A 16,561-nucleotide genomic window follows, 5' to 3' on the forward strand; every position below is an offset into this window, starting at 1 on the left:
CAATTAAATGCAAATCCCTGGGCTCAGATGCAGGCATCAGTGTTTTGTTTAAAGCTCTTCAGGTGATTTCAATGTGCAGATAAGCTTGGAACTACAGGAATAGGTAAATCCAAAGATTCCACAGCACCTGGTACAATTGTTTGTTTAAATGGGTTCCTAACTTACTTATTGGCTCCTTTTACGATATGGATTGAACCTTGTATTTGTAAACTCATGTGAGTATGCAGAGCGGCAGCGGGAGTGTCAAAACTTTTGCTGTATCAATTATTATCACTCTTCTAAATCTTCCACCGTGAGGAGTAAAAAAGCCAAGGGAGGAAAAACAATCCCTAATTCACAGATAATGAATGAATCACTCCTATTCCCATCATGACTGAGATTTAACATACTAGGGAAAATCCTGAGACAAAGTCAAGAGAGCATAATGCAGTGTAGCATAAGACTTGCTTACCTGCGGTGTTATGAGTATGAAATGCATTTAGATTTATAAAATACTTAGAACAGCGTTAAGCACAGGATAAGTAATATGACCTTTTTGAAACAGAATGTAGAAAACCACGTAGCTCTGGAATTGGACAAAATTGGTTTCCTGGATACATACCTATTGTACAAATGGAAAAGTCATATTACAGCTTCTTTTTGCTTAGAAGCTTAAGACTTTATTGCATAGTTTTGGTTGACTGATCCTGTTAATTTATCAATATTTATCTTAGAAGAAAGAAATCTAAGTCGAAAAAGCGGATGTATTAGCAGAGAAGATATACGTAATGGGAACCAACCTGATGCTCTCACAGCGTCAATACTGTTAAGTGAGGTATGGGCAACCCACCAGTTTGTAATTAAGAAAAAGTCTGGCACGTGGCTCAAACTGAGAGGAAGAGGTAGAAAAGGCAAAAGGTCAAAGGTCTCGTGGGAAGGAAGGAGGGTGGAGACAGTGAGTTTTATTTGTCCTTTTATGGTTCAGTCTTCCTTCTTCGTCGACTCTCCCTAATTCTCTTCACTGTTCATCCCCAGAAACTTTTCTTCCTAAGCATTTCCTGCGGGCTTTTATTACCCCAGGAGTGCCAATCAAGGCGTGGGACAGATAAAGCTACCTAGCAACGAACTCCTGACTCCTGTGAGTGTGGAGGGCAAACGAAGCTCCCTGAAAGCTCTGGTCTGCTCTGCTGCCTTACACCGCGCGGACCCTGTTCTGAGGTTTAATACTTGCTTCACAGATAAGCGCTCCGGCCACGTTCCGGCGCCCACCTTCTCGCCGGGGCACTAGCTGCTGCGGAAAGCGCCGGCCCGACGGCCCCGGCTCCCTCGGTGCGCTGGGCGCAGAGCACTGGGACCCCGGGAGCCCACTGCGCGAGTACCCACGGGGCTCCTAGCCAGGATTGGCCCAGTCGCAGCCTCAAAGTCAGTTCGCCGGGCCGGCATAAAACCGCGGGTTGGCCACGCGGGCGGCGCCGATATTCTGCGTCACCACCTGGGCGGGGCCGTTCGGCTGCTGACGACATCAACCCGGCACCTGCCAACATGGAAGGTGGCGACGGCGGCGTCGCTGCGGCTGGCCTCGGAGCTCGAGGCTCTGGAGCGGCCGCAGCGACAGTCCGGGAACTTCTGCAGGACGGTAAGAAGACGGGGTCCAACCAGGTGGTGGGGCTGCGAGGCTGCTCTGCTCCGCACCTGGGCAGCGAGATGGACCCAACCCGTTGCTTTGCAGAAAGTTTTCCAGTCTGGACGTGACCACTCCCCTCCGCCCGGCCTCCAGTTGTGGGTACTGTTCTAGCCAACCTGTTTCCTCTGGGACTTCCTCCCTCTTTTCCAGTGTCTTGGGGACACCTGGTTTTTGTTTGCTTCGCATTTCAACTCGACCCCCCCATGCCTCTAGTTTCTCTGAAGTTTCGGGAGCCTAAACCCTGTGGCCCGCGTTGGCAGCCACCAGCTGCTACAGCAGTTCTTGACAAAGGGGCGTAGCGTTCGAGCTCTTCAAAAGTATCTAGAACAGACGAAAGGCGCATAATGAAATAGAGGCTTGTTTTTTTTTTTTTTTTTTTTTTTTTTTGAGACGGAGTTTCGTTCTTCTTAGCAATTCTCCTGCCTCAGCCTCCTGAGTAGCTGGGATTACAGGCACGCGCCACCATGCCCAGCTAATTTTTTGTATTTTTGGAAGAGACGGGGTTTCACCATGTTGACCAGGATGGTCTCAATCTCTTGACCTCGTGATCCACCCGCCTCAGCCTCCCAAAGTGCTGGGATTACAGGCTTGAGCCACCGCGCCCGGCTAGGGGCTTGTTTTAAAGTAGAACTGGAAATGCCTACTCTTGTAACAAATGAACTATACAGGTGACCTGTCTTGCAGGCTTTCCCTGCCCCACCCCCCCCACCCCGTTCTCTTTTTGAGGCAGTTATCCACAATGAGACATGGGGGAGGTTTCAGGGCATTAATTCAGATTGGGATTAACAGTTTATACAAAATCTAGCAGTCAGATTTATTGCTAGTCAGTTTGGAGAAAAGTTGCCCAAAATAAGAAAAGTTAAATACTTGAAAAGCATATTCAGTTGTCAGTCCAGTTACCGTGTCCCGAATCTCTTATCCTTCAAAATAAAGTTCAAATTTATAAGCATAAACCTAAAATCCTTCTCACCTGTTCTTAATTTTTTCCCTAGTGGCCATCGCATTCTACCTTGTACTGAAATCATTTGTATACTTGTCTTAATCTTTTCTGTATTGTGAACTTTTAAAAAACATATCCCACAATGTGAATAGCAGTATCTGCATACGGTAGGTGCAGAATGTTTTTTAAATTGAACGTTGCGGTTAGAAACACATGCACACATTTGAAGACCCAAGTGGATAATAAATGCTGTAAAGTTCTAAATTACTGTTTATTTTCTCTGACTGTTGAATATTTTATTGTCGTCCTGAATTACATGCCTTCTCATGATAACTTACGTACTTTAGTCAAAACTAATGATATTTTCTGAATTATTTTGTGTTAGAAACTCTAGGTCAGGGTCTCTGTCTAATCCATCCTTGTATCTTAATTTAAATTCAGTTTAACCAAAAACTTGGTTAAACGTTTTTAACGTTGACAAAGGGGTGTGATGTTCAAGTTTAACCAAAAACTGAATTTAAATTAAGATACAAGGCAGAGACCCTAATAAATTTGCAACTGCTCCTGATATATGTGCAATTCTTGCCCTCAAGTAGTTCACCATCTAGTAGAGGAAATAAGTAGAACTGTAAAGGTAGATGTTGTAATATAGTGATGTAAGATAGCAGTAGGATTGTGTATAAAGTAGAGCATTAATACAGAGGAGAATGATAACTGGGGGTTGGGAACTGGTTAGGAAATGTCAGAAAAGGCTTTCTAGGTGGAGTTGTTTTAAAGTGTAGCTAGAACTTCCCCCAGGTGAACAGTGGAAGGGATAGTACAGGCCAAACAATGGATATATGTTTCAATAGGATGCATTTCAGGAATTGTAATCAGTTCTTGGAGGGTACATAGTCTTCAGTTCTGCCCTGTGCATTTTACTCTTGGTTCTCTGCTATTCATCACAGTAATTATTTAAATATTCCTTACCCTTTTCAAACCTCTCTCTTCAAGCTCAGCAAATGATTTTCTGCTTCCCTGGGGTTGAAAAAAGGATCCATCAGATGTGAACTTTCTCCATTTGTTGCCCATTAAACCTATAATTTTAACGTTAACCTATAACCATCCCTTGCTCCTTTTCCTTGCCTTTTCAATTACAAGAGAAATGGAGTCTCTGCTCCTTTCTAAGGAGAGTCCCTCCTACTTTACTCTGGATTTTTTCCTCCAGTTTCCTAGGGACTCAGTCACCCTCAATCTATGTCATTGAAATAACTTTGCAAGGTTTCCAATGGCTTTCTTGTGATCCTGACAAATGGACACTTTTTTGGTCCTTACCTTTAACTTGTAATAGCATTTGCTTCCTTTCTTGAAATAATTTCCTCATGTGGTTTATGGGTGCCTTGCATTTTAAAAATTCTTAATTCTCTTAAGTGCTCTTTGCCAGTTTCCTGTAGATACTTGTCAGTTCAGTTTGTCCCGAGTTAAGTGGTCTCTGTTGCCCTTGCCACCTCTAACTTTCCTGAGGAATTAAGTATTTCTAACAGAAACTGTGATTTACTGTATCAGGGATTTGGCCAGAGACAGAGTATCCAGTTGATAGGCTTGGTGAGCACAGGTGCATGGTATGAAAATTGGTGAGGTGTTTCTGGTGTGCCTGCTATGGGAATGGGGAAACTACGTTATATATTTCATCTCTTTAAGGGCTGTCAGTCCCCAAATGCCACATCCCATGGCCAGTATTCAACTTTTACTGTGTTTGATCTTTGGAAGCTCTATGACGCTACTACTACTTACTTTCTTTAAGCTATCCCTTCTTTTGGCTTTTGCCATTCCTTTTTGTTTCTCTTTATCCCTGAGCACTCTTCAGTCTCTTTGATAGCTTTCATTTTCTCTGTTCACTCCCAACTTTCCTGTCTTTCTCATTTTCCTTTTTGTGCATTCTGAAACTTTTTTTTCCCTAAATTATCTGTTTTTTTTCTATGGTTTCAGCATGATCCTTACCTGCCTTCTGAACTATAAAACTATATTTTTAACTGCCTAATGGACATTTCTATCTTAATAATTTTTATGATATGCTGTTCCATTACCTGTATGGACATTCCTATTTTGACAGTAAAGAAGCCATTGCTAGTTCTGTAATACACCTGAAAACCTACATATGAACAAATAGTACAAGTTCTAGATATGAAAAAATGAATTCTCTTTGATCTTCTCTCATAATCTTGTCCTATGGTATTCTGTTATCTGTGTTTACTATGTTGCTAGATAAATGTGTGTTTCTTTCCCTTGAAAATGATGAATTCCTTGGAGGCAGAGGTTTGTTCATGTTTGTCTTTGTATATTCAGTGCCTAGTGGTCTAACTTAATATAAAACTAAATTTCCTATATCAGTTACCTAATCAAGACATTTGGGAATCATCCTTATTTGTTCTACCTAATCACCCATTTTCAGCTAAGTCCTACATCCTGTGCAATGTGAATATTTGTCAAATTTGTCACTTTGACATTTTTAGTGCCACTGTCTTATTCAGGCTTTCATTATGTCACTTAGGCTGTTACGATAGTACTTTACTGGCCTCTGTGGTTCCATTTCTTGGGTATACTGGTAAATTGGCTTTGTGGGAAAATAGGAAACGCCCTGATTTTGTACTGTGTGCTGATTACCATGGTGTAAATACTCTGTCGTGGATTTTAAGATACCTATGTGAAAGGTCAACTGGCTCACAGAATTGCTGAAAATGTAATAGTCAAGAGCCAATAAAAGGCAACTTGAGCACATTGCTGTGTGACTGATCCCCTTTCCATCTTCTCTACTGCTGCCAGGATTATTGTTCTGGAACAGAAAGCTGATAGTGCAGTTTCTTGAGTTAAATGAGATATGGTTAAACATTTTGAGTATATTATAAACCACTTTTCAAACTGCCCTCCAACCTTTGGAACCACATCTGTCCTTCTTTACCGGTTCTGCCCAGTATGCATGTGCTATGATCTAGACACACTGAAATCAGTATTCCCCTTATTTCTCAAAATATGCCATGGCATTTGCTACTGCTAAACTTTCCTTTTGCCTGGAATGGCTTTATTTGTCTGGCTGACAGGGTCCTTAATTATGAGAAGCACTTGGAAACTAGAAGGAAATGTGGTTCTCAGAATTAAAAGTAGCCAAAGTAGCAGTTTCCTTTTTTCATTCCACTACATTTTGAGAGTAATCAAGAGTATGAGCTTTTACTTTTGTTGTTGTTGTTGTTGTTAACAGAATGATACGATCAGCTGATGTATTGATGAGTTAATTCACGGAACCTACCACTGGAGATGAGGTAGTAAACAAAGACCTTTTTCCCCTCACGGAGCATACATTATAGAGGATATAGACAATTTAGCTTTTCTTATAAGTACTCTATTTTGCTTGTTTCATAATCCCTCTCAGGGCAGTCTTACTTGTATCTACTGTATCATTAGGAGATTTGGTAGGTGGTTACCTTGAGCTTATTACATCTGGGTATCTATTTTTTTTTTTCTTTTATTTCTTTCTTTGTTTCTGGGTTTCTATTTTTATCTTTTAATTCTCTTAATTTATCTTTCATCCACAGATATGTGGATTTCTGTATTGAGGGATATCTTGTTAACATCTAGCATTACTTCTGTTTCCCATCTATTAGGGGCCTATTTTAAACAGCTTTTCTTTTCATTAACATATTTTACCCATAAATCCTAAATTTCAGTTACACCTGTAAATCTGTGCTTCCTATTGTTATTAAAATTCCAGATTCACTTTGCTATAACAGTATCCATTGATGTAGAGATAATCTGAGGCCATAAATACTATATATATAGCCAATTTTCCTGTTGTCTTTTCACTGACAATGATCTTGTTTTCTTCAGTTAGTAGTTATAGCTTGTAGTTATGTTTTTAAGCTCTTTCTCAATGTTGTACTTCCTTTTGAGTCATGATAAAAATTAAGCATTAAGCAGTGTAGCGGTGTGGTTCAAAGTATGGGATTGGCCGGGTGCGGTGGCGCAAGCCTGTAATCCCAGCACTTTGGGAGGCCAAGGCGGGTGGATCACGAGGTCAAGAGATCGAGACCATCCTGGTCAACATGGTGAAATCCCGTCTCTACTAAAAATACAAAAAATTAGCTGGGCATGGTGGCTCGTGCCTGTAATCCCAGCTACTCAGGAGGCTGAGGCAGGAGAATTGCCTGAACCCAGGAGGCGGAGGTTGCGGTGAGCCGAGATCGCACCACTGCACTCCAGCCTGGGTAACAAGAGCAAAACTCCGTCTCAAAAAAAAAAAAAAAAAAAAAAAAAAAAAAAAAAAAGTATGGGATTAAAATATATTAATTATAATTTTTCTGTTGTTTAATAATTGGTTTAGGATAGGGTATTGACGGACTTTTCCTTATTTTTCCTGCAATCCAGAGTGTTATAGTGACTTTTTAAATGAAGACTTTGATGTAAAGACTTATACTTCTCAGTCTATTCATCAAGCTGTAATTGCTGAACAACTAGCAAAACTTGCCCAAGGAATCAGTCAGTTGGACAAAGAACTACATTTACAGGTAATTCTGATCTTCAGGGTTCCTACGGATTATTTAGCCTAAAGTCATAATTTAGCATTTTTGTAATCTTATTAAATATAAATACATATTGACATGAACAAGTATCCTTACCAGTGTGACTTATTTTTCAAAGTAAATATTTGAAGTTTTCTGTAAACCCTTTTTGTTAGTTGAAAAACTAATATGCCACTTCACCAAAGCCTTTCATTTATACTTCCTGCTCACCAACTTAACTGATGTGCAACGAATATAGTGGGCAAAAAATAGGATGTGTTTGATAAACATAATGGAAAGTGGAATTTTGGAATTAAAACAATATGAATAAGAAAAATTGGGATGTTATATTGGCAAGTCATACTTTATAAGTACAAAGTGTAGCATTTGCTGAAATTACAGAAAGTTGATAAGTGTTACTGTGAGTAGGAAGCACTATGAGAAGTTAGGAGATGGGTCCTAATTTGAGCTATGCTGTTAACTAACTTTAATATCACTTAGTGTCTTTGAGTCTTGCTTTTTTGTTTGTTTTTTCATCTATCAGATGGGTTGAAATAAGAGGGAGAGGAGATTGTAGTAGACAACTTTGAAGATTCCTTCCTCTCCTAAAATTCTATACTTTTTATAGGGTGATTTTATGGTATAATTTCTAGTGTTGCCTTTGATAGAGTAGGTATTTAATACGTAGTTAAATGAATGAATGATGTATGAAACAGATTGTTTACCAGGAAACATAGATTTGGTATAACCTGAGACATATCCACTTGATCTTTTTTGTGTCTTAGTTTCTTTGAGTGGCTTAGATAGGACTGCGATGACTTCTAAGGTCATTTTAATTTTAAACTTGATTATATATAATTTGATTTCAATCTTTATTGACAGATGTTTAGAAAACACATTTAATTGTCAAGCTTTCGGTTGGACTGTGGGGATGGCCAAGTAAATAGAATACGTTTCTTGGCTCTCCAAGGACCCACAGACCAGTGGCTGACATAGACAGAAATAATGGCAGGCAAATGAGGGCTGTTTTAAATAATTAAAAGTTTAAGTTGTTTTTGGGAGCATGGGAGAATGTACTCAGTTCTGCCTGGAGTTCTGATGGGATGGCTTTTTGCAAGAGCCACCTGAAATTCTTTCAGTCCTTTTATGCTTGGTATTTTCCTTATTCCTTGTATGCAGTATCTTCTCTGCAAAAATTAGTAAGAACTTAAAATGTATTTACCATTTCTTAGAGGGGAGAAGTTATAGTAGCCTAGGATGTGAGATAGGGGAAGTCTCTTAAGTTCCAGTAGTCTATATCAGTGAGATGACTAAATTGTGAAAGATTTTTTATTAGGGTTTAGCACAGGAACTAGAAATCACTCTAGGTATTTAGAGCAGAAAGACACTTTATACAGGGAGTTTGGATGCTTATAAAATTGTTGGATGAATAGCTAGTGGACGTAGTTAAAGGAACTACCACAGATGCAATATAGAGGCCTGGAAGTACCTTCTCTTACCACCCATGCCAGTGCTACAATTCTGCTTTTAGATACCTAATGAATAAATGCTGGTGTGATCAGTGTGGTTCTCTTAACTGTCTCTAAATTCTCAGGTCTCAGGATCTTTATTACTAGCTGAAAACAGTAAGCTTTTCGCTCTCGTGCTCGCTCGCTCGCTCTTGTACTTTCGCTCGTGCTTTCTCTCGTGCTCGCTCTCTCGTGCTCTCTCGTGCTCGCTCTCTCTCGCGCGCGCTCTCTCTCGCGCGTACTCTCTCGCTCTCGTACTCTCTCTGTCTCTCGTGCTCTCTCTCGTGCTCTTTCTCTCATGCTCTTGTGCTCTCTCATGCTCTCGTGCTCTCTCTCTCATGCTCTCGTGCTCTCTTTCTCATGCTCGCGCGCTCTCTCATGCTCGCGCGCTCTCTCATGCTCGCGCGCTCTCTCTCTCGTGCTCTCTCTCTCGTGCTCTCCCTCTCTCGTGCTCTCCCTCTCTCGTGCTCTCCCTCTCTCGTGCTCTCCCTCTCTCGTGCTCTCCCTCTCTCGTGCTCTCCCTCTCTCGTGCTCTCCCTCTCTCGTGCTCGCTCTCTCTCTCGTGCTCGCTCTCTCGTGCTCCGCTCTCTCTCTCGTGCTCGCTCTCTCTCGTGCGCGCTCTCTCTCTCTCTCTCGTGCTCTCTCTCTCTCTCTCGTGCTTGCTCGCTCTCGTGCTCTCTCTCTCGTGCTCGCTCTCTCTCTCTCTCTCTCTCTCTCTTTTGAGGCAGACTGTTACTTTGTCACCCAGGTTGGAGTGCGGTGGTGCGATCTTGGCTCACTGCAACCTCTGCCTTCCCGGTCAAGTGATTCTCCTGCCTCAGCCTCCTGAATAGCTGGGACTACAGGCATGCGCCACCACGTGTGGTTAATTTTTTTGTATTTTTAGTAGAGACAGGGTATCATCATGTTGGCCAGGCTGGTCTTGAATGCCTGACCTCATATGATCCACCCGCCTTGGCTTCCCAAAGTGCTGGAATTACAGGCATGAGCCACCTTGCCTTGTCCAGCTTTCTTCTCTTGTCTTCCGCAACTCTTGGAAAAATCATTTAATTGGTTGCAAGGGAGTCTATGAAACTATAGTTTTAGGCTTTTTAACCTTACCAAAGTATTACAAGTGATAAAGGAGAATAGAGAATTAAAAAAAAAATTAGTCTTGTTAAGATGGACATATTGATAACCATATTAGTAGACTGGGGAAAATTCAGACATCTTCTGGCAACCTTACAATAAAAAGACCGAGGTGATCAAGAGTAATACTTTAGAGATATGATAGAAAGAGATTTGACAGAATGGCAGTGATATCTGAAACAGGACAAAGCAGAGGATTTATTGGTTCCAGTCAATTAATCTTTGGTGATTAAGAACTTCAGTCAAAACACTAGACATGAAACCTCATATTCATTGGAATAAAAGGCATGAAATAATAAGGATTCCTGCGTTATTCTAAAGATTTGCCTGATTTCGTGATATTTCTAGGAATCCCTTGCATGTGCCCTTTAACTTTTAACCTTTTTGATTTTTTTCTTCTGGCCATCTCCAGTGCCCTAATTTTCATAAAAGTATCAAACTTCTATAGGGAAAAGGATTTGCTGTGGGGGTGTGACACTGGGAAACTGAAAGCAGAGAGATGTTCAGGCATAGGTGAGCACTGAGTGCTGTATCTTTTCAGATTAGGATGCGGCCTTGGTGGTGCTGAATCAAATTCAACAACAAAGATAACCTGATGTTTGAAAATAATCTGTAGAGGGAAAGCATAATAATGGTATGGCAACAGTGAGCTGTTTTTTACATTTTTTGGCATAACTCCACTTGCGCATCTCATTAAGATAGCCAGCGGCTTGTTATGGTCTGAATGTTTGTGTTCCCCTGACATTCTTATGTTGAAACTTAATTTCCAATTTGATAGTATTAAGAGTTGGGGGCTCTGGGAGATGATGAATGCCCTTCTAAGAGAGGCCCAAGGAAGCTTGTTTGCCCCTTCCACCATGTGAAGATAGATACGAGGTACCATCTATGAGGAGTGGGTTCTCACCAGATGCTGAATTTGTTAGTGCCTTGATGTTAGACTTCCCAACCCCTGGAACTGTTAGCAATAAATTTCTTTGGTTTGTATATTACCCAGTCTAAGGTGTTTTGTGTTCACAGTCCAAACAGATTAAGGCAGGGCTAAGAAAAGGCTTTATCTCATCTTGATCTGTGTTGAACTGTAAATGTGTGTTTCTGCTTATAATTCATCTCAAACACACCTTAATAACCTGTGTTTTTCTTTTGCATTTGTATTTGCCCCATTTCTACACCAAGAGTGACCTTCCATTCTACATTGTGGTTACAAGGAAAGGTACCTAATAGAGCAAAAGCTAATCATTTATTTTTGCTTTTCAGGTTGTTGCAAGACATGAAGATTTACTGGCACAAGCAACTGGGATTGAGTCGTTGGAAGGTATATTTCTATTAACTGCTAGAGATTATGTAGAGGTAGACCAGGGATTGGCAAGCTTTGGCAAGCTACTTTGGATGGCAAATATTTTAGACTTTGCCAGTCATACAGTCTCTGTTGGAACTACTAAACTCTGCCATTGTAGAGTGAAAGTAGCCAGATAATATGAAAACAAATGTGTGTGGCTATGTTACAGTAAAACTTTAGAAAAACTTTGCTGGCCCCTGAGCTAAATGATTTGGGTTCATATCCTTGTTTTCCTGCTTACTAGATGTTTGACTTTAGGCAAGTTAGTTAACCCTTCAGTGGCTAAGTTTTCCTATCTGTAAAACAGGAGTATAATATGTACTAAATGTACTCATAGCATTTAAATGAGTTAGCAAGATATGTAGAACAATGCCTGCACATATTTAGTGCACCTGTGTTAGTTAATTAAAACAAAAACGTCAGCAATACCAGAGTGGGTAGCAGTGGAAGGAGGCTTAATTTTTTTTCTTACTTTTGCCTTTCTTGGAGCCTTTTTTTGCAATTCTTTTTAGTGGAAGTATAGTCAAGCTATTTATAATTGGATTTTTATTTTTATATATCTGCTTATTTTTGTTGGGCTAAATCTATGAATTTTTAATTCCCTCTTGATGAAATTAAACTACATCTCATAAGTATGAAATGTTACTATTGTGTTTTACAGTATTACTTGTGAATACTATTATTAATCATTGTACATCGAAAGAAACATAAGTGATTTTTCCCTATGTTGATCAAATTCTTGAGAGAGCATATTGTTTTCTGTGATGCAGTATTCTTTAGTGCTTCCCCAGTATTTCTCATGTACTTAAAGATGTTAACTTATTCTCAACATGTACAATATTTCTAAGATATCCTGATGAAGAACTTAGTATTTCTGGAATTAGTAGTTTGTTATTTGAAATCTGGGATAGATACCTGATTAGGTTCTTGCAAAATTTAAGAAGGTCTAAGTACTGGTTGACTTAGTACTGGAAATAAATTATTGTTATAGTCATTTCAACTTTTATTTTAGATTCAGGGGTTGTATATGTATGTTTGTATCTGAGAATATTGCGTAATGCCGAGCTTTGGGGTACAAATAATCTGGCACCCAGGTAGTATGCATAGTACCCAACAGTTAAGTACTCCCTCTTCCAGTAGTCCCTGATGTCTGTTGTTGTCATCTTCAGGTCTTTAAGTACCCAGTGTTTAGCTACCACCTGTAAGTGAGACTGTACAGCATTTGATTTTCTCTTCTGTCTCAATTTGTTTATGGTAATGACCTTCAGTTGTATGCATGTTGCTGAATAAGACATAATTTCATTTCTTTTTTTGTGGCTGTGTAGTATCCATGGTATATATGTACCATGCTTTTTAAATCTAATTCACTCTTTCCAGGTACCTAGATTGATTCTGTGTCTTTGCTATTGTGAATAGTGCTGTGATGAATGTATAAATGCATGTGTCATTTTGGTAGAAAGATTTATTTTCTTTTGAATATATATCTGGTAACAAGATTGCTGGGTCGAATGATAGTTCTGAGTTATTTGAGAAATCACCAAACTGCTTCCCATGGTGGCTGTACTTTCCCAACAAGAGCATTTAAGCATTCCCTTTTCTTAGCAGCCTCACGAGCATCTGCTATTTTTTTGACTTTTTAACAATAGTCATTCTGAATGGTGTGAGATGGTATCTCATTGTGGTTTTGATTTTCATTTCTCTGATGATTGGTGATGCTGAGCTTTTTTTTTTTCATGTGTTTGTTGCCTGCATGTATGTCTTCTTTTGAGAAGTGTCTCTTCATGTCTTTTGCCCACTTTTCAATGGATTTGTGTTTTTACTTGTTGAATTGTTTAAGTTTCTGATAAATTCTGGATATTAGATTTTTGTCAGATGCATAGTTTGCGAATATTTCACCCATTCTGTAGGTTGTCTATTTATAGTTTATTTGGCTTTGCAGAAACTCATTAGTTTTAATTATGTTTTTAAATCTCATAATTTTATGCATTTCTGAGAGCAAGTAATATTTTAATGGCAATTTTTAAAACATGCTACTTGTTTATTTATAACAGTTTATAAGGATGGCATGGTAGTACATTGAGTGTGTATAGGTCCAGATGAATCACCACAACAGAAATACTTCTCATTTTGATTTTTAAATATGTGTTTGTTTTATAATATGCTTGTTTTTCCAGAATGATCTTCAAAGATGGAAATATTTGAAAGACACTGCTAGACTGAATTGCAGTGATTATCTTTTGTATGAGTGTGTAGCGTTTGTAGGCTGCCTATTCCTATGATCATTTCAGAATATTCACTCAATTATGTAAAAATAAAAGATCGAAGTGTAGGCCAGGGTACAGTGGCTCATGCCTGTAATCCCAGCCCTCTGGGAGGCCAAGGTGGGAGGTTCACTTGAGCCCAGAGTTCAAGACCAGCCTGAGCAACATAGTGAGACTCTGCCTCTGTAAAAAATAAAAAAAATTAGCTTGGCATGGTGGTGCATGTTTCTAGTCCCAGCTGCTTGGAGGGTTGATGTAGAAGGATCACTTGAGCCCAGGAGTTTGAGGCTGTGGTCAGCTGTGATCGTGTCCCTGCCCTCCAGCCTAGGTGACAGAGCAAGACCCTAGACCATGTCTCAGAAAATAACTAAAAAGCATGAAGTATGAATTGGTTAGTATTCATTTTAGCATGATGTATCTATTACTAGAATATTGTTTTGAGATGCTGAAAAGTGTGGTATATGTATATATTACAAAAATTGATTATTACTCTAACTTCTACTTCATCTACTTTTTTCCCCTAAATATGTAAATTTTTTATCATGTAAGTAGTTTAGAGATACGTTTATTAAGCCTGTTTTATTTTAAAATGTTCGCTTTTAAAAAAAAAATCCTTCCATATATTACTTTGAGAATTTGCTAGGTTTCAGAAAGCTATAGCAATAGAGTTTTTATTCTCATGGAATTTTTGAGGAATATTTATTAAGCTTTTTTTTGTTAAAAAGTGGTAGCCTCATTCATTTATTTGTTCATTCAGGCAATCAAATATTAATTGAGAACTTGTTAAGTACTAGACACGTGTGAACGATAGACAAAGTCATTGTCCTTTTGGAACTATGTTCTGGTCCAGGAGGTAGTTTAAAAAAAAAAAAAAACAAACAAACAGATAGAAAATAGGGCTGGGCAGAATGGATCATGCTTGTAATTTATGCCTGTAATCCCAGTTTCTTCTGGATACTGAGTCATGAGAATCACTTGAACCTGGGAGGTTGTAGTGAGCTGAGATGACACCACTGCACTCCAACCTGGGCATTAGAGTAAGAACTATCTCAGAAAACAGAAAAATTTTACTTGTAAATTCTTTTTTTTTTTTTTTTTTTTTTTTTTTTTTTTTTTTTTTTGAGACGGAGTTTCGCTCTTGTTACCCAGGCTGGAGTGCAATGGCGCGATCTCGGCTCACTGCAACCTTCGCCTCCTGGGTTCAAGCAATTCTCCTGCCTCAGCCTCCTGAGTAGCTGGGATTACAGGCATGTGCCACCATGCCCAGCTAATTTTTTGTATTTTTAGTAGAGACGGGGTTTCACCATGTATGGTCTCGATCTCTCGACCTCGTGATCCACCCGCCTCGGCCTCCCAAAGTGCTGGGATTACAGGCTTGAGCCACCGCGCCCGGCCAATTCTCTTTTTTTTTTTTTTTTGAGACGGAGTTTCGCTGTTGTTACCCAGGCTGGAGTGCAATGGCACGATCTCGGCTCACCGCAACCTCCGCCTCCTGGGTTCAAGCAATTCTCCTGCCTCAGCCTCCCGAGTAGCTGGGACTACAGGCGTGCACCACCATGCCTGGCTAATTTTTGTATTTTTAGTAGAGACAGGGTTTCACCTTGCTGACCAAGATGGTCTCGATCTCTTGACCTCGTGATCCACCCGCCTCGGCCTCCCAAAGTGCTGGGATTATAGGCGTGAGCCACCGCGCATAGAGAAAATAAAATGGGTGATGGGGATGGACGAAGGGGAGGGAAGGCCTTTTTGAGAAGGTGAGATTTGAGCCAAGATCTAAGTGATAAGAAGGAGCTATCATGTAAAGATTTGAGAAAACTGTTACTAGGTTAGCCTAGGGAACAATAAATGGGAAAGCGGGAATTAACTTGGCATGTTTGAGGGGCAGAAAGTAGCCCAGAATGGCTGATGTTTAGTGAAGGAGGGAGAGAATCATAGATGAAGTTCTTGGGGAGAAATCTGGATTTAATTCTAAATGCAGTGGTAAGCACACTGGAAGAGTTTAATCAGGTTATTGTATGATAGAATTAATACTCTGAATAGTTTACTCTGATAGCTCTATAGTAAAAGGCAAGGGTAGAATCGGGGACACTAGTTTGGAAGCTATTTGATGGTGCCTTGGATTAGAGTTGTGGCAGATGGAGTAAAAAGTAGGCAGAGCTCATACGGTTTGTTGATGGGAGGTGAAAGAGCTGATGGAAAAACGTCACCATGAGTGATTCCAAGGATTTTGGTTTCAAAAATTGGATAGATGATGGTATGAGTAATTGAGATGTCAAAACCTAGAGAGAAGTGTGATTTTTGATGGGTTACTGGTAGGGCATAAACTATCTTGGGTATCTTAAATTTGATGTAACAGTACAGGGGAAAAGAGAGAAAGAGGACAGAGAGACAGGGAGGAAATGAGAACATAGGCAGATACAGAGAAAATCTTTTTATGTAGATGGATGTGTGTGTGTGTGTGTGTGTGTGTGTGTGTATAATGAGTATTTTATTGAACAGATACTATTTGAAACTTGGGAATGAATGAAATCCCTGAAAGATTGTAGATGGAGAAGAGCACATATCTGAGAATCACTTCTTGGGATACTCTAGCATGTAGAGGTCTGATAGAGGAGAAATGGGAACCACTAATGAGATAAGAGGAAACCCAGGAAGTGTGATGATTTGGAAGCCTAAAGTTGTAGAAAGGGAGCAGTCAGCTGCTGTGAATTTCTGAGAGCTTGAACAAGGTTAAGACAGAACCAGCAATAGAATTTGGCAACATGTAGATTTCTGGTAATGTTGATAAGATCTGTTTTGGTGGAGTATTGATGAAAACCTATTGAAACTGAGTTGTGGAGAGAGTATGATGTAAGAAAATAGTTTAAGTAATGGCAGTTTATTCTTGGCAGTTTATGGTGAATACACCACAAAACCAGCAGAAAAGTAGAAATCTTGGGTTCATAGAGGATTCTATTGGACTGAACTGTGTTATTGTGTATTTGTATGCTGATAGGAATGTTTATTGGTTCTAATATTCATTTAAAATATGACAATGTGTCTGTACTTAAATTACTAATGGAATACTCGTGCTTTCAAAACATCTATGCCATTGGATATAGAAACTGAATTTTAAAGAATGACATTCTAAATAATTAAATGTCTGCATTAACAGAAGCCTAAATAATAAAATTTAAGCTTGATCTTCTTGAAA

General features: G+C 39.6%; 1 protein-coding gene across 3 annotated transcripts in view; it reads left to right on the top strand.

Annotated features, from left to right (window-relative positions):
* The first annotated feature begins 1,266 nt into the window (after positions 1-1,266).
* Positions 1,267-16,561, top strand: part of COG5 (component of oligomeric golgi complex 5) — a 386,409-nt gene continuing 371,114 nt past the window's right edge. Inside the window, exons 1-3 of one of the 3 annotated variants that reach the window (XM_039472963.2) lie at positions 1,267-1,615; positions 7,002-7,141; positions 11,026-11,083. In XM_039472963.2, the coding sequence (XP_039328897.1) occupies positions 1,522-1,615; positions 7,002-7,141; positions 11,026-11,083 (292 nt within the window). In that variant the 5' untranslated portion in view covers positions 1,267-1,521. Of the gene's footprint in view, positions 1,616-7,001; positions 7,142-10,290; positions 10,406-11,025; positions 11,084-16,561 lie in introns of those variants that run through there. The other 2 variants (XM_039472962.2, XM_074379246.1) reach the window with 2 other exon arrangements.

Source organism: Saimiri boliviensis, chromosome 10 (genome assembly GCF_048565385.1).
Source record: "Saimiri boliviensis isolate mSaiBol1 chromosome 10, mSaiBol1.pri, whole genome shotgun sequence".
Taxonomy (NCBI): Eukaryota; Metazoa; Chordata; class Mammalia; order Primates; family Cebidae; genus Saimiri; species Saimiri boliviensis.